Raw genomic sequence first — 26,688 nt, 5'->3', positions numbered from 1 at the left:
ACGTGGAAAAGCATTTCTGTTCTATAAATCCACCTACTTAGTGTTCAACTAGTAAGGCATACATAGATTTAAAAAAGAAAGAAGAGAGAGAAAGAGAGGGAGATGGAAGGAGGAGGTGCTTCTAATGGCTTTCAAAGGATTCCAAAATCAAGCTCTGGTAATGTAGATTCATAGAATACCTTTAGAACATTTTTGTACAGTAAATTGAACTGGTTTCGTGCTCTTTGTTTTGTTCCTCCGTTGTTATTGCATGTTCTTCTTAAATTGCAAGTTGCATGTTCTTCTTAAATTCATAGTTAGTTGATAGATAAAGTTGTCTAGAGGTTACTGTGAATTGTGTCCTAATTTAGTTTATCTTACTTGTTGATTTCTTGCATGCAGGCACCATTACTTTATGATGAATTGTTGCATCTTTCAACTCCTGATTTTTTTGTCCAAGACCACCTATACCATTAATTAGTACCATATATCTTATATTGCCCGGCCCTCTTGTATTTTAAAGTTTGCTGCTTTATTATTTGTTCTTCCATGCCAAGTAATGCTTCATTGCTTCCTAGGTTTTTTTGGAATCTCCCAAGGGTCTCATCAGTCTGGATAGATATTCTCCCTGATCCCTTTGTATATGCGATTTGATCTTTATGTTGAGAAAAAGTTTATCACAATGGTTGCATGCATGCTCTTTTCATATCAGTTCTCTATATGATCGAGCTTACTTTATTTTTGGATTATAGAAAAAAAAAAGGATCGATCTCACTTTTGTTTTCCTTACTAATTTAAACTGATGCATCGTTCTGATTTTTTTCTTATGTTGGTTTGAACTGTTGATTTTTGTTCCATGACCAGGAGTCAGCACTCAGTAGGACCCACTTGAACTTGGGTTCTACCTTTTGTTACCACCTAGTGTTGTTTGGGGAAACCTCGTGCTCTTCCCCTGGCAGACCTTTGGAAATCATGCAACGTTAACTCATGATTCTTCCAGCAAAAAAGAAAACTCGTGATTCTTGTTGTGATAAAACTGGATTTGCCAAAAAAAAAGAATAAACCTGTCTTTCAGAGAATACTAATGCTCTTGGTGACCGTCGTCGGTGTACTTGACTATTTAACCATTGTTTTTTTAACTTCACGTTTGTCTTTTGCTAGCTAGCTTACAGGTTTTTCCTCCCCCTCCCCCTCTCCCCCCCCTGCCCCATTTACTAAAAAAGTCAGACACCCTTAATGTTATTGCTTTAAATTTCTAGAGCTAATTATGCAGTTTCCAACATAATCGATATAGTCATTGAGTACTCATAGTTATTCTTGCCCAAATGAAGAAGTATAATAAAGGATTTTTTTTATTAATGACATAACAGTTGAAAATTTCATTTTTTTTTTCAATCTTATGTGATAGATTAAGATTAAGCGTTACGAAAAAATAAGTATATATATATATATATAAAAAAAAAAAAAAAAAAAAGGTTTTAAAATTTGGATCCAGTATTCCAGTATGATTTCGTTTTTAATGCTTTGTGTATTTTGCTTTATCGCATTGACTTTTGTCATTTTCTTCGAGATATTTATGTGGCAACAAAAAGCATGCTTTTTTTGTTGTTGGACTCATTTGAATTCGTAGGAGACACATAAGCTTACGTACCCCAGATTTTGTCATCATAAAGCCAAAAGTCCAAACCCACTTGGCGACAGTTTAGAAACATGAGACTGGGAGAATTACCACGAGATCCATTAATGGTCTTTGTAGTGCATGCACAAGCATTTAGTAAACTGTTTGAAAATGTTGTGCACGCCACTAGCATCTACTGATTCTCACATAACGCATGCGTCTCGTATTCGGTATTTCCAGCTGCTAAATGACCTGAATGGATTATTTTAATTAATTTCTTAATCTTATTAGGGGTTAAGTTGTCTGAAAGTGCGAACAACAACGATGAGAATTCCACTTGTACTGTGCGTGAGCAGGATCGTTTCTTGCCAATAGCCAATGTGATCCGAATCATGCGAAGGATCCTCCCCTCTCATGCAAAGATCTCTGATGATGCCAAGGAAACTATCCAGGAATGTGTATCTGAGTACATCAGTTTCATAACGAGTGAGGCAAATGAACGATGCCAACGTGAGCAGCGCAAGACCATCACTGCCGAGGATGTACTTTGGGCCATGGGCAAGCTTGGTTTCGATGAGTACATTGCACCTCTGACTCTGTTTCTCCATCGCTATCGTGAATTTGAAGGTGACCGTGGTTCGATAAGGGGTGACCCTTTGGCGAAGAGAACTATGGAGATGGCCCCCTTGGTTGCTGCAGCATATGGACCACCTTTTCATGTGGCTCCTCACCAGGGAATTTTAACACCACCAATGGCCAATGGGTTTGTCAAGGATGGGGTTAATATGAACTCAGCTCATCAGCCTTCAATGGCTTGCTTTGATCCTTATGGTTTTAGATAAATGTCCTTCTATCCTAGCAAGGACATATAGACTCAGTTTCTGGAGAGATGGGTTTACATGGTTGATAGGTGATGAGTATTGTAAGTGAAGAATGAAGAAGACATGGATGGTTGTGTGTTTTGTTAGTTTTTATCTTGGTTTAGTTTTCACTCTGTCTATTCTACTTATCAGTGGTTCTCAGTCTTCTAGTGTATCAGTGTATTCCTTTCTGCACGCAGTGGGCGTGTGAGGAAACTATTCTCTGGTGAATGAAAGGAGTAAGCGTTTGTTTGCTTGTTTTATATACCATAATTGCATTCTGATAAACATAATTAGCCTTCGCACCTTAGATGGTTTTGAAGAATACTTCAATACTACATGCTAACTATCGGCATCATCTGTTTATCGATGGTAGAATAAAATTGGTTATAACAGTCTCAACAAATTTTTGAACAGTCTCAACATATTAACTAAATTCCCACCTAGGAGGGAGTCCATGCCATCGATATTAGATATAGGCATCCAAAACACATTAGAATTCGAAATCTCACCAAATTTGGTTAGGGTGAGAATTCTCATAGTTTCCAAAACGCAGTCATTTCCATGAAAAAATAACAGATAAATTTCGAAGTAAGTCTAAACTCTTGAAAGTCAGTTCTAAACGCATCCTTGAATGACATAATATTCCATGGTTGTGAACAAATTAATCACTGAATTTTGCGCATTTTTAGCTCTTATAATACAGAAGGAAAATTGTTATGAATAGGGAGCTCTAATGATAAAAAAGTTAGTTCAAGCGAGAGTATTACTCTCCCCTGCTCAAAGCAATTTAAGAGTTGCTCACTTCGGGGAATTTTATAATGCTTCCACGATCCCATCCCAGGGGCATTCCGTTGCAGCAGCGAGGTTTGGTAGTTATAGGCTCCGTCAACCTGAGCAACAATGTTACTCCCTTCCCTGGGCATTTAATTGCATAGCAATGAGGGTGAGGTGAGCCCAGGTTCTGAAGTGAGGATAGAAAACAGAGGGTGACACAATTAAGAAAAACTTGTCTTCTAAACTGCTCCCCTCTCAAAAAAAAAAAAAAAAAAAAAAACACCAAACCAAATGGTAGGCCCTCAGTGGTCTGGCCTGGATCCCCGGAGCTGGTCCTGTACTTCCCCTACACTCTCCAGATCAACGCCAAATAAAATAATTAATATAAAAACACTTTGCATGCAGTAGATTTAGATCCGCATTTTACATGAAAGAGACGCTGTACAAAATCACTCTACCAGCACACCTAGTAACTTGTTTGTTTCATGTGAAATGCCTACGCCCACATTAATAACACCGTCCTACTAAGAAAGGTCTGTAAACTCAATTCATGGGTTAAGCATAAAGGTCTGAACCATGATTGATAGCCCAAATAGCTCATTTGTTCGCTGAATCCAAATACAAAGATTGTTGTTTGACATACTCAATTACTTCATCTGGGGTTAGATATTTAATTGACAGCCTTCTCGAAATGCATTCCCTGCAATGAGAGACAAACATAAGACTCCTTATACAGTTTATTGGCTGGTTTTCAGTGGATAAAGTAAATATTATTTACCTTACTCTTGTTGAACTTATCTGATTTGGCACCAGTTCGTCGACAACTTTGATGTTATTCTGGAGGAGAAAAAAATCATAGTAACAAATTTTTAGACTGCATTCCTCTATAGACTTCACACTCTGGTAATATTCACCCATGGACTGGAAATGTGTTAATAAGTACATAGATGGATGATATTATTTTGATTAATTAAATAATTGTGATTTATTGACGACTCATCATACATTACGTTAGAACGAAACAACAATGCGCAGTATAACCAAATATTCCTCTTTATTACCTTATATTCATTCAAAATGTCATCAGCAGAAATTACACTTTCAATGTCTTTTCCTGCTCTTCTTATGCAGACAACACCATAATCTCTACAAATAGCCCTGACCTAAAGAATAAGAACAACTTAATCAAGTTTTTAGCATACATGAAAAAAATAACAATTTGTTCAATATGTAAAGTAAAAATTAGCATTAGCCCTCACCTCTTTGCCCTCAATAAATAAGAAATTTTTAATCAAGCGCGCGCAACAATTCTAAGGAAAAAAAAAATCTAAGAAAGATCTACTTATTTGAGACCAGTTCCACTCTTTCCTTTATAAATGTTCAAGTACCTGTTCACGGATCCATACTCCAGGAATACTGAATGATTCAAGCAGATCAGAACCACAGACCAGCATTACCCTGAGGGACTCTATATCACAAAACAAATTGTAGTTTTAAAATTTCACCAGGCACACAATGAAAGCAACAGACTCCCATTATATACCAAACATATCCCACGATAAATGACACTTCAAATTTAATTGTATTTACAATTAGGTGCTGTCAATATTAGAGGTACAATACTTGTTCCTAGAAAAAACAACTAATAAGACGACAATGTCATAAATATAAATTGCACGAGATCTACCAAACTTGTTCTAAGAAAACCACGCTAGACAATGAAAAGATACAACAGTGTGTCTCAAGTATTCATTACCACAAACTCCCCTTCACCTATAATATCTAACTTCTTAGAATCGTTGGATTTGGATTATGGATGTCAATAAACTAATTTGTGCCAAGTAGAAAATCAATCCGGTTACAGGGTTCGTTTAGTGAGAAAATCATGAACGTCAAGTCCAATTGTCTAGAACCTAACCATCGCCACCACTGTTTCTTAGCATGCACAAGGAATTATGAAGACCGAAAATTTATTTGCCCTTTGCATTTCTCTTTCTTGCTTAAGATTAAAAGTCCATGCAATGTAAGAGTATACATCAAAAGAAAGATTATGGACCTCAATGCACATAATTGGTATATGTTACCTCTAGGAATTGATTTGCTCTCACAAACGGAACTTGAAATTCTAGCCAAAACAGTTAAGGTGCGCTGGTAATTACTTTGTTTAGCCTGCAAATAAATTATAAAGCTTTCTCAATAATTAATTAATTTTCAATGTAATGTGAAATTCACTTCAGATTAAAATCACAGTAAGAAATATACTCTATCTTCTAGAAAAATAACATGACATTAATACACAAAAAACACGTGTTATTCTCCATTGAATAGAGAGATTAATGTATCCCTCCAGTTGAAGAATCTATTTTTTTTTCTACCCATAGAAGAATTCAATTGGTTTTGAAAGCAAATCTAATTCTAGAAAGTCATTAACATAGAAGACATTGCGACACTGATATACGTAAAACTGATATGGGATACAACAAAGAACTTATGACATCCAGGACACGGATATGGTACCTAACACTTTATTTGAAGAAGTTCAGAATCTATTACTATACTTTAAGGATTCCAAGAATTAAGTCAGCTGGTATACCACTGTATGGGGTAAGTAACTTATGCCAAAACACTTGTTTACCTCACGGGAACACTTTGCAGGCAACATATCCACCCAATACATGCTTACTCAGACCTCAAGTTGTCTATGCAATCAATAAATGGAGCACTAGAAAAACCTATTTCTCAGTTGTCCCTATAGCAATGCAGTTTAGTCTAGCATCAAACAGGTCCTAGGAATTCGGGTATGTGACAACAATGTTAACATGGATTTGCTGAAGTTGATGCAAATCTGTATAAGGAATGATATATTTTCTGAAAAGCCTGAAATATACAATGCTTTCATCTGTGTTACTATGTTTTATTTGGAAAGATGCAAATCCAGAAGGTTCAGGAGCTCGAGCCAACCTTGGCATGTTGTGACAACATAATGAAAGAAATGAAAACCTAGCTATCAGGACTACTAAGTAGTATCAGGGATCATGTCAAGCAAGATCATTCTGAATAGACTTGGTATTATGGTGGAGTTCAAGCATGTGAACTTTAATTCAGTAGTCATGGATCAAGCATTCAAGTGTAACATTGGGGAAGTAAAAGTTATGATGCAATTACAGATGCAGATGTGATGCTGGTGAATTATAAGATATGAAGAGGGCAATACTCTCCTGACCCACACACACAACTTTAAAGGATATCAAACCAGACATTTACCAAGAACTACCATACTGTTGGGATGCAGAAGATGCAACAAGCAAAACCAGAAGAGAATCATAGTTGCAACTGACTGTATGAGGGCAATGAACATAGTCAGAAAGATAGAAAATCTACCTTGCTATTGTGCTAAGTAGTAGCAGCTATGCATGAACTTTCACATTGGTTACAGGCCTTAACTGTAAGCCTGTATCCATGGGTGGAGCCAGGAAACTTTTACACATGGGGTACTTAGAGAGTCGGAGTAACTGCTTTTTTCTCCCTCTTCAAACATTGTCTTTTGCGTCATAAAGTTATCATCTAGTATGAATCTAACTAAAACTACCAAAATTTGAAGTGGAGTAGTTCCTACTACTTGCTTTCACGGGTGACCACTCAAATGAGAATTTCGGACGAGTCAAGTGGAGACTCAGAGTCGTCATGCAGGATTTAACTTGCGCACTAAAATCAGACCCCATGTGAACTACTGAGCGTTAAACTGTAAATTTATCAAGTTGAATACTACAAAAGAACAAAATGATTTAAAAGGAGTCAAACGAGACGCGGAGTCGTCATGTAGGATTTAACTTGCGCACTAAAATCAGACACCATGTGATCAATCGACCATTAAACTGTAAATTTATCAAGTTGAATACTATAGTGAACAAAATGATTTAAAAGGAATCATGTGTAGTTGGATTTAACATGTTTCTGTAGAAGTTTATAACCTAATATGAGCTAACCTGACATGTGTTTTATAAGTTAAAAAGACAACGGCTCGTAACAGTCCACTACATGAAAAGAAACAAGGCAGTGGCAATGCAATAGAATTACTAATGTTAAATTATCAGTAGCAAGGCAATAGTATTAGTTAGTGTTCAAAATTTCACCTGGAGCACGTGCCCCAAGTCACTCTAATGTGGCTCCGCTAATGCCTGTATCCATCACTATATGGAAACCAATAGGGCAACAGATCACTTAGCTAGTATTGGCAATGAACTAGATAGTAACTGTTATTTCACTCCTCTGGATTTGAAATACCGTTGATGATAGAGTGGCAAGGTTTATCCAAGATATTAATGTAGGGGTCTGTCTAACTCCAAGATTTGTTCAAAGAAAAAGAATAGGAAAGTAGGACATTGTGAAGGTTGACAACTCGACAAACAGATACATACTGCTAATACAATTTCAAGACACAACCACGAAAAAAAAAAGATGGTTATTCATAAACCTAGAAAAGACTATAATTGTCATAGAAAAGGGAAATCAAAGTATACTTCGCATATTAAGTACCTCCCATGAATCCACCATTACAAAAGACGAGCTTCTACATGCTAGTTCACACAATTGAAGTCGATGTTCAGCAGATACCAGGCCCTATAAAGTATGCGAAATTAATAGTGGCTTCCATATTGAGACACGTAGAACGAAAATTAAATAAATAAAATGTACAGTAAATAAAAAGTTTGCAAAACCTGAGATAAGAAAAATGTACGATAAAATAAACGATTACGTTAAATAAAAAAATAATAATGTAGGTTAAGACCTCAAGAGGCCTCATTCCTCATTTCAACGCCAAAAGGCATTTGTGACATATATACTCAAATAAGATTCCTATAATTTACTTCTCTTCCTCAAAGGTGATATTCAATCTATGTCAGCTGTTAAACATGTTCAGATGTTCTTGAGAGTTTTGCAGCAGCCACTGGACTAAAAGCAAACTCCTTGAAAACCACTCTCCTCACTGGTGCCATGAATGAATGAGAGAGGAGATTATATGGGAGTGACCCTCAATGAGCTACCTGTCACATACCTTGGACTGCCACTCACCCTCCACTAGGCTGGGCATTAAAGACTGCTACCCTCTAGTAGAAAAGATCACTTGCGGAATTCAAAACTGGAAGAACCGATGCCTATCCCATGCTGGAAGACTTGAACTTATACACTCAGTGCTTACAATTTTCCATGTATACTGGGCAAGAACATTTGTACTGCCAGTCACAGTGCTTGATCAAGTATCCAAGATTTGTAATGACTTCCTATGGAGTGGCTCTTCTAAGAATAGTAGCATGCACCACTCAAGCTGTCTCAAAACTGCATTACCAAAGGAGGGTGGGCAAAATATCATGGATCTTAGAATCTGGAATAAAGCTTCCTATTGTGGGTTAGTGTACAAGATCGTAACTAAAGGTGAGAGTCTATGGACTAAGTGGGTGTGGAACCAACACATTAAAGGAAAGAAGTTTAGGCATATGAAGGTACCAGAAGGTACCAAAAGGTACCACAAGATTGCTCTTGGGCATGGAGAAACATATTACATATAAGAAAAGTGGCTTCAAAGTTCATCCGATATATCATTGGTTTTGGGAGAAACATAGAAGTACGGTATGAGCCATGGTGCAGTGACAACATTCTTATTAATGATTCAGTTGCAAAGAATCAATTGCATTTTACCTTTGGAAGCCAAAGTTAGTGACTTGATCACAGATGGAGTATGGAACTCTAATGTCCACAGTTTGCCGGAGGGAGAGTTGAAAAGAAAGATTCTAAGTACAGAGATATGCAATCATGTACAGGAGGATAGAGTGGTGTGGACTTTAGAACCAGATGGGATGTACAATTCAAAGTCAGCCTATAATGCCCTAAGGATCCCTAGAGAGAAAGTCATGTGGTATAATATGGTGTGGGGAAAACTGGTGGTTCCAAAACATTCTTTCTCCTCATGGCAACTCATGTCGTGGCGCCTTCTTACTCAAGATAGACCGATCAAGAAAAAGGTGTTAATGGAATCGAAGCGTTGTTTCTGTCACAACGCCAGAGAAAACTCAAAACATCTCTTTTTTGAGTGTTCGTTCACAAATACAGTTTGGAAAAGTATCAAAAATCTGCTGGGCTGAGAATTCAAGGAGATTCAAAGAGAGAATGGAGGATCCTTATGAACCATATTTGGAAAGAGAGAAATGCAAGGAGATTCAGGAACACTAACTTATCTTGTACGGTGGTGCTGAACAACCTGATTTCATAAATGAAAACATACCTGCAAAGCCAGATTTCAGAGATTGATGACACAATGAGAGGAAGGATTCTAATTGAAAGACTTGGGCTTCAAGAAAAGTACAAGAGAAAGGATCCAATCCCATGTCTATGGACCAAACCTCTAGAAAATATAGTGAAATTGAACGTTGATGGTTCAATGATAGAGGAGAGATGTAGTACAGCAGGGGTTATAAGAGATAGCGAAGGGGAGGTTCTACTTATCTACACCAGTGAAGGAGTGTTGAGGTCGGTACTTTACCAAGAACTAAAGGGCATTCAACTTAGGCTGCAAGGGTGCCTAAAGATAAACAAGTCTGAGATTATAGTAGCTACTAACTCTCTCAGAGATGTAAGAATACTCACAGATAAGGAACCGCCACCATGGTATTGCCTAAACCTGGTACTTGCTATTAAGAGCATCATGAACTGCACTGTGTCTGTGGTTCATGTTTACAGAGAATCAAACAGGGCTGTTGACTATTTAGCTAGCATATCTAGTCATCAATCTTGTAACTTTTTCATACCTCCTCTTGATGAGAAGCTCAACGTATATGTAAAAGAGGATACAGATGCAAAGATTTATATGAGGTTTTAATATAGGTCAGGGTCAGCCATAACCCTTAATCTAGTTCAAAAAAAAGAAAAGATTCCTATAAATTCATCAAACTTCATAAAAATTTGTACCCCAAATCCATCAATCTTCGTCCTCATTATTTTTTCCTTTAATCACAATCATTGCTTAGAAGGAGATCCTGTCTTTCTAGTATCTCCTATCAGAAGTGATGCTTATTCAAAAGAGTTAAATCATTAAGGATAATATACATAGTTTTTCGTGAAAACAGTGTAACCCTCTGATTCCTTCCAATTTGTTGCTTTACTTATTTGGTAAGTTTGTTTACCGTGTTATTTTTCATTTTCCGGGACCAAAATACCTAATTCCTTTTCCACATCCTTTTGACAAAGGTACTAGAGATAAGAGGCACAATTGTGCAACCACTACTGCACTTGGTGCCTTTGAAATGCATAAAACCTAAATAACACTTCTCAAAAGAAAAACAAACAGACGATGATTTGTATGTTATCATAATGAAATTTTAATCCATTGCTTTGATAACAGGCAACAGATGGCTACATACTCTTTTCATGTATGCGTCATTTACAGGTGACATATAGCCTCCAAGAACATAACAACCGTCCAAACTCAGTGCATCTCTTGCCAGTTCTGTACATGAGTGAATTAATTAAATGCATACTAGAGGTTTCAGAGAAGTTAACAAAAAATATCGTATTTTGCTATGACAGGTCATATATCCACATAAACTATAAAAGTATTATTATCTGAGAAATATGGGTTAACGTGCACTCACACAAGTTGTAATGGTTCACATATTTTATCCACGACAATTCTTGCATAAAGAAAATTGGTTGATGCATACTTTTTCAGGATTATCAACAATGAGCGAACAAGTTTTTTGCAGCAAAAGGTCACTAAGTAATTGATTCGGTGAAAACTCAATCGACATGTTTCAACATTTGCCTCTTTATGCATTCTAAAACTAATATGAAACACAAATTTATGGATTATATAAAAGTGGGAAGGTCGATGTCTTGCTGCTTTCTGCTTGTCGTGCCACATACGTCCTTTAGAACACGCCAAGCAGCAGTGAGAGTGTGGACGTGGGCTAGCCAACATGCTGGACGTCACAACCAGCCACATTAATGCCAATAAAACCATGGAACCTCTATGCGAGCTGACCAATTGTGTACTCAATTATCAAAGAAATAAAGTTATTTCCTTTCTCGAGTGACTGAGTCTACTTACTTTGACAGAAATCCTTCCATCTAACAAATAAGTGAACTTACCAAACAATCGCAAGTGCATATATGTAGGAGGATTGAAGCTTCCAGTTGCTAATAAAACAATGCATGTCTGGTCTCTAGTTTACCAAAGATACAAGAAAAGTCTTAAAAAAATGCTTCTAAGAAGTTATGCAAGTTGTTGTAATTCATAAATATGATAAAAAAAAACAAATATAATATAAGCTTTACCTATTAACAGCATCGAGTGTGGTGGCATCACTACTCGGTGATGGGAAAGATAGTTTGTCCAAGGGCAGTGGAATATCCATTGTGACTTTGCAGGTAATAGTCCATTCATTGAATTTTATTGGTTCTGAGTTCATTCATAATTCTGGCGAACAAAAGTTAAGCAAGAGTGGAGACAGGTAGAAAAAAACATGAACTAGTATACTGCATTGCAGTGGGGGCGTGAGCGTATTTGCTTGGAAGGATTGCTGATTGCCATTCAAATAACTGAAGACTGAACAGCGTCAAGTTCAAATAAGACCCAACATTAAGAATTTAAGATCAGATACATTTTCTCGGCCCCTAGCAACAGAAAAACGAGGATGCTACAAAAACATAGATAAATAAGAAAGTAAATCACCTCACTAGCTCAATCCTATATTCTATTGAGCAGATTTGACTTGCTCATTAACAAGTTCATCGCAGACATTAACATAAGTAGGTTCACACTAAAAACATTGCAGACCTCAATACTATATCCTAGTACAGTATTAGGGCCAGGCTTCAACATGGGGGTCTACTTGTCCAACAATACTTGAAGCAAAAATCGACACACAACAGAAAAACATTCTTGATCAATACTTGTTTAACCAATATGTTGTATATAAATATAACCCCTTAATCTTACTAATTCATACAACAGCTCAACTTAAGCAAATTATATGAGTGTGCATGCAAAAAAAAAGAGTATGTACCTTCTTATGCAGTTTTCAATTTCTAACTTTGGCACTTTCTTTTCGAGTATTTGATCTAGCAGAGGCTTATATAAGACAAACCTAGAAAAGTAAAAAGAAAGAAACCCAACATTGATTAGCTTCAAATAGATGTATGAAGTAACAAGAGCAACATTTGAAAAAACTCCAAGAATGGGAGGTTTTCAGGTGCACTAGTATGTAAGAGCCATACACTACTGGAATATTATATTTAGAGATTTTCTCAAACAAATATGCATCAAGACGAAAAAAGGAACCGATTCAAAACTTGTCTTATGATTTAAGTTTTCTTTTAATTCAAGTGGGTGGGGGTAGAGAAGGAGAGAGAAATTGTCATTTTACGAAAAACAACTCAAGCTCCCAGCGAGGATCGAACTCGCGAACTTTCGCTTACGAAGCGAACGCACTACCACTATGCTATGGAAGCTCGCAGTTTAGCAGTTTTGCTTTTTTAGATTCGTATTGTTTATTATTTTTTATGTAACGACAAGGATTATATATTCCATTTATTTGAAGGTGTGGTGTTTCTTGAACCGAACCTATATTTACTAGGCTGTTAACCATGTTTTGATCCTTGTGAACTGAATCAAAATATGCTATTGATTTCCCTATTTCTCAACTGTGCCACTTGCCCAATAAGAGTATTGCAGCTGCACTCCAGTATATCTTACCATGATTCCTCGGAATCTCACATCTTCAGTCCTTGATCTCTTCTGTATTTGAAGAACAATTGTTCATCACGATATTTCTGTCAACTCATTCGAACATCGCGCAGCCTGCATCAACTCTCTCAATCTACCTTTTGGTTTTGCAATGTTTCCTGGGTGTATTCTCATATTCTGAAGCGCTAAGAAACAACATACTGTACGTACAAATGCTAGTTCTATATAAAACCATAAGCAGTATCCCTAGTAGACCAGCATTTCACTTCTTTAGGATTTAAAAGGCCAATCTACAGCATTTTTCTGTCATTATACAGTTTTCCGCTCAGGTAGCATAAAACCAATCTACCGTGCACATCTGTGTCTATCCAGTTTTACGCCCCAGTCATATCTCATTAGTAAACCACCTATAGCGCCACCTCTCCTCTGCATACATGACTAACATTTTTAATTCCAAGATGACTACCATTCTGTAGTTGATTCTGTTTGTCAAGACATAAATTAATAGATCAAATCTTTGATGATTCCATCATACATGATTAGGTTGCGAACTTCTGCTCAACAAGTAACAAAATGAGAATTTTGTTAAGATTCCACAGCTAGCTATGCCAGCAGTTAAATTGGATTGCCACATGGTAATTCTTAAGCTTAGGTTGTTACCTACTAAGAGGCCTCTTGATGGCAACCTAATGAGATACATTGGTAGTCTTATACATTTTTATGCTACAGCTACAATTGGATTTAAGGAATCTTCCGAGTATTTTGATCAACTGCCTATGAGTAGGCAAAATATATGAGCTACCAAATCTACTGATTTTCTTACTGTAGATTTTCCTTATTCACATACTTGCCAGTGTGGTACACAGCACTGTTCCTGTTAATGTCAAACACAACTATCCCACCTTGGATAAACCGATCAATGTTTCAGCCATCTTGAAGTAAAGCCAAAATATGTCGAGAAACCTTATGCATTGATGGATATTGTATAATTCACCAATATGATCACAATCAGGGCAAGTAGGAAACTACAAATATCAGAAATTCTTCTTCATCGAAACAAATAAGCAGGCTCAAGTCGGTGAATTCCCCTCAGCATAAGAGGGTTGTTCAGGCTTCTTTTTCGTTTCGACATCACTGCCTTCTTATACTTCCGTCTCAGCATAAGAGGATCGCTCGGTGCACTTCTTTTTCGGTTCAATGTCAACGTCTTCTGTGTCTTGTACATCCACCTCAGCTTCACATCTTTTTCTCTGAGGAATCACCTGAAAGAATGAAGTTTTCCAGTCTCTTGTTTCCAAAAACCGGAGTAGTATCTCGACCACTTGGTTCACAGTGAGGACCTGATTAGCTCAATCAAATAATAGCATTTCAGTCATGAACGAGACCACAATGTATATTGTGCACATATTGGTAATGACAGGGAAGAAAATCAGTTACAAATAGAAAACCAAACTGTTTTAATTATAAAAAACACTTCAACCATTATGCATCTATTAAGAGGAATCACCTGTCTAGTGTCGCTTCTTACAAAGCATAAAAGAGATGAGAATCTAGCAAATTTTGTCTTCGCAATCACTTTTTTTTTGCTAAGTGAGCTAAGATTTTGTATAAGGAATGGGAAAAAGGGAAGGAATTACAAACAAGTATAATTGTAAAATAAAGAAAGGAAAAAACCAGGGTCACGGCATGAGCCTTTCCCTGTGATTAGGACATTGAGTAAATAAAGTTGCAACCCTACTAGGAAGGCCTCCAACCCAACACTCATCCAATGCCTAAGTGCCTAACCCATCTCAGTCAAATCTAAATTACGTACTTGTGGAAGCCTCCCATTTAAGTAACCATGGGGGCTTACCATATTACAAGAAAGGGGTCTCAGAAGGCATATCCATTGCAGTCTTGGCCGCTTGATCTGCAGAGAAATTGGCTTCTCTCCAGGTTGAAGTGACCATGAACTGTCGCACTGCCGAGATACACTTCTTCCATCTATTCTTTATCTGCCAAGGAAGTTTGCCCGAACCAAAGGCAGACACCGCTGCCACCGAGTCAGACTCTACCCAAACATTTACCTAATTTCTTTGGACTGCTATCTCCAGACTCTCTACAATAGCTAGGCATTTGGCCATGTAGTTTGTATTGACTCCAATTTTTCTCCACATCACCAGAAGAAAATCTCCTGAAGCAACTCTAAAAGTAGAACCAATACCAGCAGGCCCAGGATTCCCCAGTGCAGACCCATCACAATTAATCTTGACTGTGTCGACAGGAGGAGGCGTCCATCAACATTTCCTAATTCTAGGAGCTTTAGGCAAAAGTACCTTCAGATTCCAAGAGTTCATCACATGTAAATCAGCCATTTAATGAAAAGAATGACCTATTAGAAGAACCGCAGCAGCTCTAATCATTCTTCTAATCGTCCCTGTAAAGAGGGAAGTTGATGGTCTTGTCTTCGTGGAGTATCAAATTTCTATGGCCCCAAAGAGTTACCATAGTCGCAACTAATGCTGAATCCCATAATTGTTTAATCAATGGGCTTCTAAACTTTGCTGCTTACTGGGCTTCTAGAAAGGATGTGCATTGGACTCTCATGCCAACTTTCATACTCGGCCACTTCCAAAGTTTCTGTGCGCGCTCACATTCCCATAGCAAGTGTTTCAGTGTTTCAGAGTTTCATCATGAGTCGTACATACATAGCGTCTTGATGCTAAATGAACTCCTTTCTTCTAAATGCTGTCATCTACTGCTGCTGCGTTAGTTAAGAGCTTCCATGCCGTGGCTGCAGCCTTGACTGGTACATGAGAGTTCCAAATATTTGCATGCCAACTCTTCTTGTCTCTCTTCACTCTGATTTCTTCGAATGCTGACCTGACAGTGAACTCACCCCTCAAATCAACAGTCCAAACTAAGTGGCCTTCTTTAGTCTCATCCGGTTCAGGGAGAGATATTGCATTCAACCCTGCAAGCTCAATCACCTCCTTGATAGTTTCCGGTATTTCCCAATTCCCATTAGAGATAAGGTCAGACACTTTGGCTCTACATCCTTTCAGCTCCATATCAGAGATGTTTAAAGCTTGTTTGAGAGACGCAGGACTGATCCAACCATTTCTCCAAAGGTCAACTTTGCTGCCATCGCCAATGATCCACTGACATCTAGGTAGCAATTCCTTCATAGCCCATTTAATCCCATACCATATGGAGGACTTCAAATAATAATTAATCATCTCACCATCCCTAGTGAAATATTTATTTCTCATGTATCTTGCAAAGTCATCTTCTGCAGTAAGGATATGCCATGCATTTTTCATAAGAAGTGCTAGGTTGATCTCCTTCAATCTTCTAATTCCAAGACCCCCTTCTTCATATGGTTTACACACTTTTTCCCACGATGTAGTAACATCCCTACTAGTAGAAGGATTTCCGGTCCAGAGATTTTTTTTTAGAATTGTCTCTGCTTGCTTGATTGTGATTGTAGGCCATTTATATATATACTCATGTTGTATACAGGAATACTAGTGAGTACAGATTTAATGAGAGTTGCTCTACCATGAAAAGACAGAGTTTCTCTCTCCATGAGCTGATTCTGCTTTTGATCTTGTCTACAAGTCCAGCTATCACCATTGACTTCACCTTACCTTGCACTAGAGGAATGCCTAGGTACTTTTCTGGAAGTTCACCTTCTTGTATGTTCAGCTCAAGTGATATTTGTCTTCTTCTAGCAGTATTCATACCACCAAAGAAAAGTTTACTCTTCCTTTTATTAATAGCCTGACCAGCTGCAAGTTGATACACCTCAAGGAGTTCTGAAACACATTCAATATCCTTGAGCTCACCCTTCATGAAAAAGATATATATATCGTCTGCAAATAGGAGATGTGAAGGGCTAGGAAACCCTTTGGCAGTGCATAAAGCCTTAATCAATCTCAGATCCATTAAGTGATTAATACCCATACTTAAAGTATCCTTTGCCAGAGCAAAGAGTAAAGGAGACAAGGGGATATGAAACCACAGGGACAACCATTTACTAGAAATGAAAATTTTGTAGTCTTGAGCAGTTCCTGACCCCAGCACATCCATTTCTGATCGAACCCAAATCTTCTAAGCACCTCTACGAAGAACTCCCAGCTAAGTGTATCACATGCTTGTGAAATATCCATTTTGATGCCAAGAGATCCACCAGATTTCCTGTTGTGCATTGCATTAATCATCTCAGAAGCCATTCCGATGCTTGCTTGAACTGATCTTCCTTGAATGAACCCTGATTGCTCTTTAGAGACTAATTTGCACACAATTTGCTTTCATCTCAATTACATAAGTTTGGACAATGCATATAGGCGGAAACTGGGGGGCATTACACGCATTTCTATCTTTGGGAACAAGGGCGATAAAACTGTTATTAATCTGACAGCCTTACATAAATCTGACTTGATGATCTCCCAACAACTGTGATAAAAGCAACCTTGAAACCCGTCTGGACCAAGAGAGCTGTCAGCTTTCATAGACTGCACCACGGTTATTAATCTCAGCTTCATCATAAATTTTACACAACATATCATCGTCTCCATCTGTTACAAGTGCAGGAATGAGACTCATGAGAGAGTCGTTATTTTGAGTAGGACTGGTTGTGAACCTTGTTAAATTGCCAATTTCTCCATAAGCTCGAATTTATGTGAAGGGTCAATTCTATTAATACATTAGAGGCTCATATATGTCAACACTCCCCCTCAGCGGGACACGATGGAAATACACAGGTAGAAGGACTGGACATCTTCACCTAGTAGGAGTTGAACCTGAGACCTCTCAGAAACCAGTGGCTCTGATACCATGTTAAATTGCCAATTTCTCCATAAGCTCGAACTTATGTGAATGGTCAATTCTATTAATACATTAGAAGTTCATATATGTCAACAAACCTCTCCTCAAAATATTTGACAAAGTGCTCTTCGATATCACCTTGCTTAGGCTAGGTCCAATAGTTATCAACTCCCCATCCCTATTCCTAAAAAAAACAGTGTTATAAGGATAGAGAGTAGGTTTTGGTTATTCAATGGTGTGAAAAATACTACACCACTTTAACTGGCGTAGTTTGAAACACATTTTTTTTCAACGCCACTTCAACCAGCGCACAATGAAAAAAAAAATAATAATAATAAAAAGCATTCGACGCCTCTTCAAGTTGCGCAGAATAGAAACCCAAATGTCGCAAAAGACAAAAGTGCCAAATGACTCCAATTCAAATGGCGCCAAATGACGCAAAAGACAAAAGTGTCAAATGACTCCAATTCAAATGGCGCCAAATGAAATTCTATTTTACTTTATTCGCCCCTTCAACTGGCACTATTTGGATTTGTTTCATTTTACGTTATTTCAACTCACGTAGAATGCGCTCCGCATTCCTAAAAAATACTCTCTATTTATGGAGAGTAATATACGGATGGAGAGTATAAACCGCCACAAATCACACCACTTTTGTGGGGATGCGGAGCCATTGGACTCAGCCTTAGTGATTAAATCTCTAGCTTCATTTTTCACTTCCACAATATTGTGTTTGTTGTCTGATCTGACACAACTTATGAAAGTAAGCAGTGTTATGACTATCTTCTTTAATATCTATAGACCAACTCTTTTTTTTTTTTTTTTGATCAGCAAAACAATATTTTATATTAATAATAATGAAGATGTAGTGTGAGAGATTCACACTGCTAGAAGTACATATAAATGCTACCCCTCAATCACAGACTCCCATCTAAAAATGAAGTCTTCCAATTTCAAACCTCAAACACTAGGTAAGAAAGACACCCATGCCCACATAAGAGTTTTACATTTGACAATAAGCTGTTGGACATTCCTAGACTCATCATCGAAAGTTCGACGATTGCGTTCCAACCATATGGACCATGTAACTGCGTGAGCTATAACCTTTGCCAATATCCGACCGATAGTGGAGATTCTACCATCTGGCTTGCAGTTGAACTGCCCCATCAAACCTTGTGATGCGTCACCACTACACTTAAGAGAATGCATGAAATAATCCCATATTATTTGTGTAATTTCACAATCCATGAACAAGTGCTGAATGGTTTCCTCCTCCTTAGTACACATGACACACCTGTTAACTAGGATTTTGCCTCTCTTTCGAAGATTATCGCACGTCAAGGTCCTCCCCCAACATAAAGCCCAAACAAAGAATGAGACTTTGGTTGGCACTCTATTATTCCAAACTTTGCTATATGAAAAATTAAGGCCTCCCAATTGCAAAGCTTGTATCCTCTTTTCCTCGATCAACTCATACATTGACTTCGGAGTAAATGGTTGCACCTTCCCTAACCACTTCCATTTGTCATGATCTTCATTGACCCTTTGAGTAGCAAGCAAATCCAGAAACTCACAGATCTGTAGTAGCTCTCTATCGAACAAATTCCTTCTAAATTTCAGATCCCACGACTGTACACCATTATCCCATATAACATGCTGCTGAACAGTCCCAGACTTGTTACTAGAAATGACACACAAATCTTTGAAACGTTCTTTTAGAGGCCTTTGCGAGCATCACTTATCGTCCCAGAACATAATTCTTTCTCCGTTTCCAAGCTTGAAACTTAACTCTCTCTCCGCCATGTCTTTATGGTTCATGATTCCTTTCCAAAGACTGCATCCATGTGGGTGGCTGACTTTTTTAGTGACCCATCCTGTTCCGACAACACCATATTTATCCCTGATCACATCTTTCCACAACCCCCCTTCTTCACTACCGAAACACCAAATCCACTTAGAAAGCAAAGAGGCATTCACATCTCGAATACGTCTAAAACCAAGTCCACCACACTGTTTTGGAAGGCATACTCTTTCCCAAGATATCAAATTATAACATTGCACTTCATTTGTCATACCCCAAAGAAAGTCTCTCATCATTTTTTCAAGTAATTCAGCCACCGATACTGGAATAATGAGTAAAGAAAGAAAGTATATGGGCATACTAGCAAGTGTGGACTTGATAAGGATAATCCTACCTCCTTTTGACAAATATTTGCGCTTCCAAATAGCTAATCTTTTTCTGCATCTTTCAATGACTGGGTTCCACATACTTTTGGCCTTATACCCAGCAGCTAACGGTAACCCGAGATATGATGATGGTAATGAACCAGTCCTACAGCCCAAACCATGGCAAATGCATCTAAATTGGGGATGTCATTCACTCCATATAGGTTAGTCTTACTCAGATTAACATGCAACCTTGAGACCGCGTCAAACCACATAAGGATAGCCTTTAAATTGAGCACTTGGTCTTCTCTAGCATCAAAAAAGAAAATAGTATCGTCTGCGTATTGGAGTATGGGAATACCCGGACTTGTAGCTGAAGCTCTGAACCCACTAATCATACCATTGTCTTGAGCTTTGAATACCATCCTTCTTAGTGACTCCGCAACAAGTACGAACAACAATGGGGATAGAGGATCTCCCTGTCGCTGGCCCTTTGTGCTAGTGAAGAATCCTTCTGGGCTGCCATTGACCAGGACTGAAAAATGTGTTGTAGATAAACATGCTTTGATCCACCGTCTCCATTTAATTCCAAAACCATATCTACCTAACAAATAGTCAATGAAGGACCAACTTACACTGTCAAATGCTTTCGTAAAATCAATCTTACAAATCAGTCCAGGATCACCATTCCTTCGACGGGCATCAATAAGTTTATTTGCCATCAAAACCTCATCTTGAATTTGTCGTCCCTCTAAAGATGATCCTTGATATGCCCCAACCAGTTTGTGCATCACAGTCTTAAGCCGAAGTGTTAACACTTTAGCTATGATCTTATACACTCCACCTAGTTAGCTGATAGGTCTGTATTCCACCACTGTAGCTGCCCCATCCACTTTCGGAACCAATGTGATAAAAGTAGAATTGAATCTCTAGTTAATAAATGAGTTTTCCTGCAGTTCACGGACCACCTCCATGACAGAATCTTTCATAAAGTGCCAGCAACTTTTGTACACTATCATTGCAAATCCATCGGTCCAGGAGATTTTTCACCTGCTAAAGAGTCGAGAGCCCTTTTGACTTCATCTTCCTCAAAGTTCCTCTCCATCCATACTGCAAGTTCCTCCTCTATACACGGTAACTCTAGCCCATCAAGAGTAGGCCTGTCCAAACATTCCTCTTTGTATAGGCTGGAATAATAATCAACAATGTGCTTTTTCATTACCACCTGATCTTTAACCCATCGGCCCATCAATTTTTAATTTTGTAATCGAATTGCTATGAAAACGAGCATTAGCAATCCGATGGAAATAGCCTGTGCACCTCTCCCCTTCCTTGTTCCATTTAGTCTTTGCCCTTGAAAACCAATAAGTTTCTTCCTTGTTCAGCTGTTGTTCCAACATCTTGTTTGTTTCATCTTTAAGAACTAGTTCCTGGTTAGAGAGATCCATTTGTTTCTCTTTTTGTTCCAGCTCGCCCAATATTTTATGACATTCCTTAATTTTCAGATCAATTCTACCGAGCTTATCCCTATTCCATTCTTGCAATTTGAGTTTCAAATGCTTAAGCTTCTTATTAAAGACGAACCCCGGCTTCCCACAACTATCAGTCTCATTCCACCATCCCTCCATTCACCCAACAATTTCTCGCTTTTCCAGCCACATTAATTCGAATTTAAAGGGACGAGAACCTCCTTCAGCATGACATTTTTCCAAGAGAATAACACGATGATCAGAAAGATTATACCCCAATGTTTGCTCCTCATGCTCATAAAAATGCTCAATCCACGACGAACTCACCAAGAACCTATCAATTCTGCTCATCTTGGGACGTTCATGGTGATTCGAGAATGTGTATTTAGCTCCTGACAGAGTGAAGTCCATCAAACCAAAACTGTCAATAAATTCAGACATGAGATTCTGTAGCCATTTCTCCTTTCTTCTGTGAATCTTATACTATTAAAATCCCCTCCTATACACCATGGCAAATCCCACAAACCATTTACATCAGCTAGTTCTTTCCAAAATTGCTCCTTATCTGCTGCATCAACTGGCCCATATACACTTGTGAACACCCATTTTAACCCCATTACATTAGATAGACAAATGAGTGATAAAGAGAAAGCCCCTTTGAGAGTATCCTCCCGCATGTCACTCTATCGTATCCCATATCACTAATCGTCCCCGATCTTCCGGATATCCCGATAGAAGGGATAAAATCCCATGCATGCGCACTTCTCCCCCAAAGATGCGTGATAAATTTCTCATTACATACTTCCTTTTTTGTTTCTTGCAATGCCACAATCATCGGTCTATGCTTACAAATAAGCCTTCTTAATCTGCGAGCTTTTTCTTTGTTCATAGATCCCCTCATGTTCCATGTCATGATGTTAGTCGACATTAGAAACCGATTTTCCCTTCTCAATAACCTCTGTATTCGTTTTTAGAATCTGCAATTCCATCTCAGCCCTACTGTTGATGGTTTTCAACAGATCCCCTGCACCTTTGCTGCCTGTAGTGACTCCCAACTTGTACCCAAAGGAATGACGGTGTCAGCAACCCAATTCTCAAATAATTGTGTCTCATTAACTCAAGAGACATTATCCGAACTATTTGTTTCATTTTGGTTCAGTAAAGAGTCGATAAGCAACTCTTCATCTTCAGAGTTCTCTTCCTCCACCTCTCCTGAGGATGAAGAAGAAGCCGATCCCCAACTCCCATCATCATCCTCTACTATTCTGTTCCCATCTACACCCTTGCCTTCAACATTCGTATCATCCCTGGCTGATTTATTAGCAGTGCAAACAATGAGACTTCGCACGCGAAACTGGGTTGGTGATGGTGAAGTCTGGGCTATATTAAGATTAGGCCCACTACAAACCCGACCTGTAACTCCAGAAAATGTATCTGGAACATAGAGTCCATTAGGACTTGTAACAAAAGGTCCAACAGAACCTAAATCTCCTTGGGCCTGTCTTCTGAACCCTTGCATCTCCTCTTCGAAACCATTATGGGCTTGTCTATGCGAGCGTCTTTCATCAATTCTACTTCCACGTGAATTTGAATTTTGAATTGCTCGGTGTGTGTCAGTTTGAACCCCCAACCTACTGATACAATGCTCCCGTGGGTTTCTATTAATCTGACTCTCTACCATTAGTGGCCACCTCAGCATAGGAATGAGTCTGTGTCTCTTGAGTCGACCCAGGATGCAACTCGTCTCCTTCAACAACTAATTTCCCAAAGTGAAGATCATCAATTTCGGCAAAGACGATCGGGATAAGTAATACCTTCATCAATCAACGGTAGAATGTTAGGAATCTTAAGCAGATCGCAATCATCTACTAAGATCTTAACACGACAGACTTCTCTATAGTCTCCAATCTCTTCCTTGACCTTGTAAAACCTCCCAAAGCTGGAACACAGTTTTCTGAAGACTTCTAAGGACCATAGATGCAATGGGATTCCGAGAAACTCAATCCATCGTTTACGCTTGTGCAGCCACGACGGATCAATCGTTTCAGATGCCGGTCTCCACCTTCGAAGACTGAGTTTAGCCTGTTGATACTCAATCCGTGTGGGCATTGAGCAATCTCTCAACTTCCTCTATGGTGGACAGCTCCATCATAGCTTTGCGACTATTAACGCATGTCAACTGAGGAAGTTTATGCAGATTGAAGATGTCTTTCAATAGCTCAGGACTTTTCGACCAGTTGATGTTGGTCCTCCTAGACTCCACCATTAATGCAGAATTTCTGGGTCTATCGGCACGATCTGCATACCCATGTTTCACCACCACTCTTGCTGCACCTCCAACATTCTGTAGTAACACGCCAGTTGTTGGTATTTGGTGAGTAACCAGGATTGGAGCGGATCTACAAAAAAAGAGTAATGCTTCTTTGAATGTTGACAAGCCAAAGTTCCTCTCCCCTACCGGACAGCAGATTGTAATCACCCCTTTTCGAAATGAAAAGTAAAGATATGAATAAGCCAGATCTGTTGTTCTTGATCTCGAGCAGTATATCAGTATCATCAAACCTCTTCTTTCCCACAATACCCACTTTAACTTCCTTATTATCAAAAGTCGCAAGCTTGTCAGCAATCCACTTACCAGAAACTATTAAAATTTCAACCTTGGTTGAGAAACCCCTAGCCCTCTCGACAACTGTGATCGTCCTCGCATTGTTTTTCATGAACTCAAAGGTCTTCCATTCAATCGAGACTATTTTCTTAAGACGTGCGTCCATTACCATTTTCTTAAGTGGAGACATTAACATATTATTATGTGCTGATTGCCTGACCGTTAAATTCGGAGCATGACTAGAGCTGCCATAGGAACACAATTCTCATCATAAGAGCTGCCAATACATCAATCTAACCTCAGTATAACATAAGACAAAGAACACTCCTTTTTTTGTAAAATACAAACCCGTGAGAGCGACCCAAACTTTGATAAAACTCTACGTTCTCATTTACTCTTTCCGTCTTCTGCCATCTAGAGTTAGCTTTGGCTGCCTTTCAGTTTTGAAGAGTCTGCCTTGCTGTTACTCACTTTCTCAGAATTCCCTTTTTTCATGTAAAATATTCTAAAGTCCTATGTGCTTGATATCTTTCATATACAAGTCACTGAGAAACTAAATGTTGATGAATTTATCTGGAGGCTTAGAATATTTGAACGTTAACAAGAACTTCTGCTTCAATAAACATGCTCTATTGGATTCTGCATTAAGAAGCCTTCTCTCTTTAACTGCCAGTTCCTCTTGCAATTGTTCATCTTCAGGGCTTGCATCTGCTACTAACTGACAAACCTCAAACTCGAACTGTAACTCATTCACCTGATTGTCCACATTTCCAAATACTTGGTAATTCCACACCTTGATATTCCGCTTTCAGTCTTTTCAGTTTTTGGGAGAATCTCAAAATAGGAGTACCAACAATCATTCCTGCCCAACTAGCCTTCACCATAGCCTTGAAAGTGTCATGACCAATCCACATCTTATTAAATCTAAACGGGGCATTTGGAGGTTTCGGAATTGAAGAGTGCATTCCCAAAATGGGGGAGTAGTCAGAACTATATCTACCACCAACCTTGTAGGACCAACCTCTGTATTTGTCCTCCCATGCTTGATTAAGAAAAGGCTCTATCTAGCTGACAAAGTATTCTAAACCTTCCTTGTTGGTTATTACACCAGGAGAACTTAACACCTTAGTAACTGCTTTCATGTAGATGACAAGTATTGATGGCAGAGTAAAACCCATCGATAGAAATTCTAAGCGGAGACCTTCCACCTTTCTTTTCATCAAGCCTGAGTATAACATTAAAGTCACCTATAGTTAACTAAGGTAGGGTCGTGTACAGGTTGCACATTTCTGCCCATAGCTCTCTTCCTTCGACTAAGACAATTCACATGTACAAAAGTCACAAGATTTCCATCCACCCAAACTAAAATTTTGCTGCAGAGAAATCGATGCTACATTCACACTGATGCCACTCTTCAACAGAACCCACAAGTTACCCTTTCTATGGGGTAGGTCATTATGTAGAAAAGAACAATCAATGTTATCTAGACCCAGACAGACAACACCAGAACTACTAGGCCTAATGAGGGGCTCCGCTATACACACTAAATCTGGACAAAAGGACTTGACATAGTCCTGAAGCCTGGTAACTGATTTCTCTTTCTTCACACCCCTCATGTTCCAAATAGATGATCCTCATTTAGAACCAGTTGGGGGAAGAGTTACCTTTTGCCGAGCCCTAGTGTTTGGCGTGGAACCAACTACTGGGGCTGCTACTTGAGCAACGGAAGAAGTACCATCACCTTGTACTTTCCCATTCACCTTCTATGTAGTTCTCTCTCTTTTTTTTCACAATAGTGAAACCAGCATCACTTCCTGCTTCAGCACATAGAGCTGCAACTCTTATAGCATTTGCTATCATATTATCTTTTCCTGGGGATGTCACCTGTATAACAGGGTCAGCAACTTGGATATGCTCAGAACCATGTAACACAATTTCAAAACCGCCTTCAGGATTAATCTCACATACACCTTGTTCATTGTCTTTAGATATCATGTACATCTCTTCATTGCAGAGCAAGTCCTTGGTTAAACTTATACCATCTTCTGTCTCATTGCTAGTAACTTCTACAGCCAATTCCTTGCTAGGCAACTCACTGGCTTCCACTATTTCTTCTTGTGTTTTCTCTGTATTTTCTGACACCACGACATTAATACTATAACTAAAAGGCACAATTGCATTGGTATTTTCACTGACTACCAAGAAACTATCTTCAACATCAAGGTACACTTCATTGTCTTCATCGAGGTCGACGTCAATGGCACCATCTGTATAGATCCCTTCATTACTACCCAATTATAACCCCTCAACATCATTAGTGTCACAATCTATTCCAGCATCCTTATCTGATTCAGTATCCATCATAACTAAGTCTGTCGCTTCTTCAATCAATGTCTGCATTGCTACATTAACTGCTTGCTCAGTTCTTGATGTCTCAACTCCTTCAGCTACGACCACTGTAGTCTCTTGGTTAGCTTCAATTTGCTGAGTACTATCTATTAGAGTTTCTGCCTCTTGTGTATCCTCAATTACATTAATCACCTCACTGGTAGTTTCTGCCTGACACTTGACAAATCCACTTTCCATTTGCTTGTTCTTTTGCCTCCATCGTTTCTTTTGCCGCTTTGACAGTTCCGTTTGGTCCACTATTTCTGTCGCCATCTCCT

The 26,688-nt window shown here is 38.6% G+C and overlaps 3 protein-coding genes and 1 non-coding gene across 7 annotated transcripts in view; 1 reads left to right on the top strand and 3 right to left on the bottom strand.

The window, feature by feature from the left end:
- On the top strand, window positions 1-2,722 carry LOC147473498 (nuclear transcription factor Y subunit B-4-like). Its single transcript, XM_086587369.1, has 2 exons — window positions 1-157; window positions 1,889-2,722. The coding sequence occupies exons 1-2, from the start codon at window positions 103-105 to the stop codon at window positions 2,437-2,439; spliced, it is 606 nt and encodes a 201-aa protein (XP_086443495.1). The 5' UTR covers window positions 1-102; the 3' UTR covers window positions 2,440-2,722.
- An 872-nt stretch (window positions 2,723-3,594) lies between these two features.
- On the bottom strand, window positions 3,595-12,917 carry LOC147473496 (nicotinamide/nicotinic acid mononucleotide adenylyltransferase-like). Of its 4 annotated transcripts, none has more exons than XM_086587364.1 (10): window positions 12,294-12,917; window positions 11,563-11,924; window positions 11,377-11,450; window positions 10,650-10,735; window positions 7,771-7,854; window positions 5,319-5,403; window positions 4,623-4,702; window positions 4,296-4,397; window positions 4,013-4,071; window positions 3,595-3,934 (listed from the first exon to the last, which is right to left on the bottom strand). In XM_086587364.1, the coding sequence occupies exons 2-10, from the start codon at window positions 11,694-11,696 to the stop codon at window positions 3,832-3,834; spliced, it is 807 nt and encodes a 268-aa protein (XP_086443490.1). In that variant the 5' UTR covers window positions 11,697-11,924; window positions 12,294-12,917; the 3' UTR covers window positions 3,595-3,831. The 4 variants fall into 4 exon arrangements, with proteins under 4 accessions (XP_086443490.1, XP_086443492.1, XP_086443493.1 ...); XM_086587366.1 differs by having other exon boundaries at window positions 11,563-11,833; XM_086587367.1 differs by having other exon boundaries at window positions 11,563-11,704.
- TRNAT-CGU (transfer RNA threonine (anticodon CGU)) lies at window positions 12,667-12,738 on the bottom strand. The gene has a single exon. It is a non-coding gene; the product is annotated as a tRNA-Thr (tRNA).
- Window positions 12,918-13,767: 850 nt separating the features above from the next.
- TRM10 (tRNA (guanine(9)-N1)-methyltransferase-like protein) overlaps window positions 13,768-26,688 on the bottom strand; it is a 34,430-nt gene continuing 21,509 nt past the window's right edge. The window contains exon 3 of the mRNA XM_086587363.1: window positions 13,768-14,313. Within this exon, the coding sequence (XP_086443489.1) occupies window positions 14,116-14,313 (198 nt within the window). The 3' untranslated portion in view covers window positions 13,768-14,115. The remainder of the gene's footprint in view (window positions 14,314-26,688) is intronic.

This window comes from Coptis chinensis, unplaced genomic scaffold, assembly GCF_015680905.1.
Source record: "Coptis chinensis isolate HL-2020 unplaced genomic scaffold, ASM1568090v1 utg2425_pilon_pilon, whole genome shotgun sequence".
In the NCBI taxonomy this organism is placed as follows: Eukaryota; Viridiplantae; Streptophyta; class Magnoliopsida; order Ranunculales; family Ranunculaceae; genus Coptis; species Coptis chinensis.
This window is presented reverse-complemented; position numbering and strand designations above follow the sequence as displayed.

Coding starts and splice junctions, on each gene's coding strand:
- LOC147473498 (XM_086587369.1), top strand. CDS start 103: ATGGAAGGAGGAGGTGCTTCTAATGGCTTTCAAAGGATTCCAAAATCA. Junction 158..1,888: donor GATTCCAAAATCAAGCTCTG/GTAATGTAGATT, acceptor TAATCTTATTAG/GGGTTAAGTTGTCTGAAAGT.
- LOC147473496 (XM_086587364.1), bottom strand. CDS start 11,696: ATGAACTCAGAACCAATAAAATTCAATGAATGGACTATTACCTGCAAA. Junction 10,736..11,376: donor TATGCACTTGCGATTGTTTG/GTAAGTTCACTT, acceptor ACTCATGTACAG/AACTGGCAAGAGATGCACTG. Junction 4,398..4,622: donor GAGTATGGATCCGTGAACAG/GTACTTGAACAT, acceptor CTTATTCTTTAG/GTCAGGGCTATTTGTAGAGA.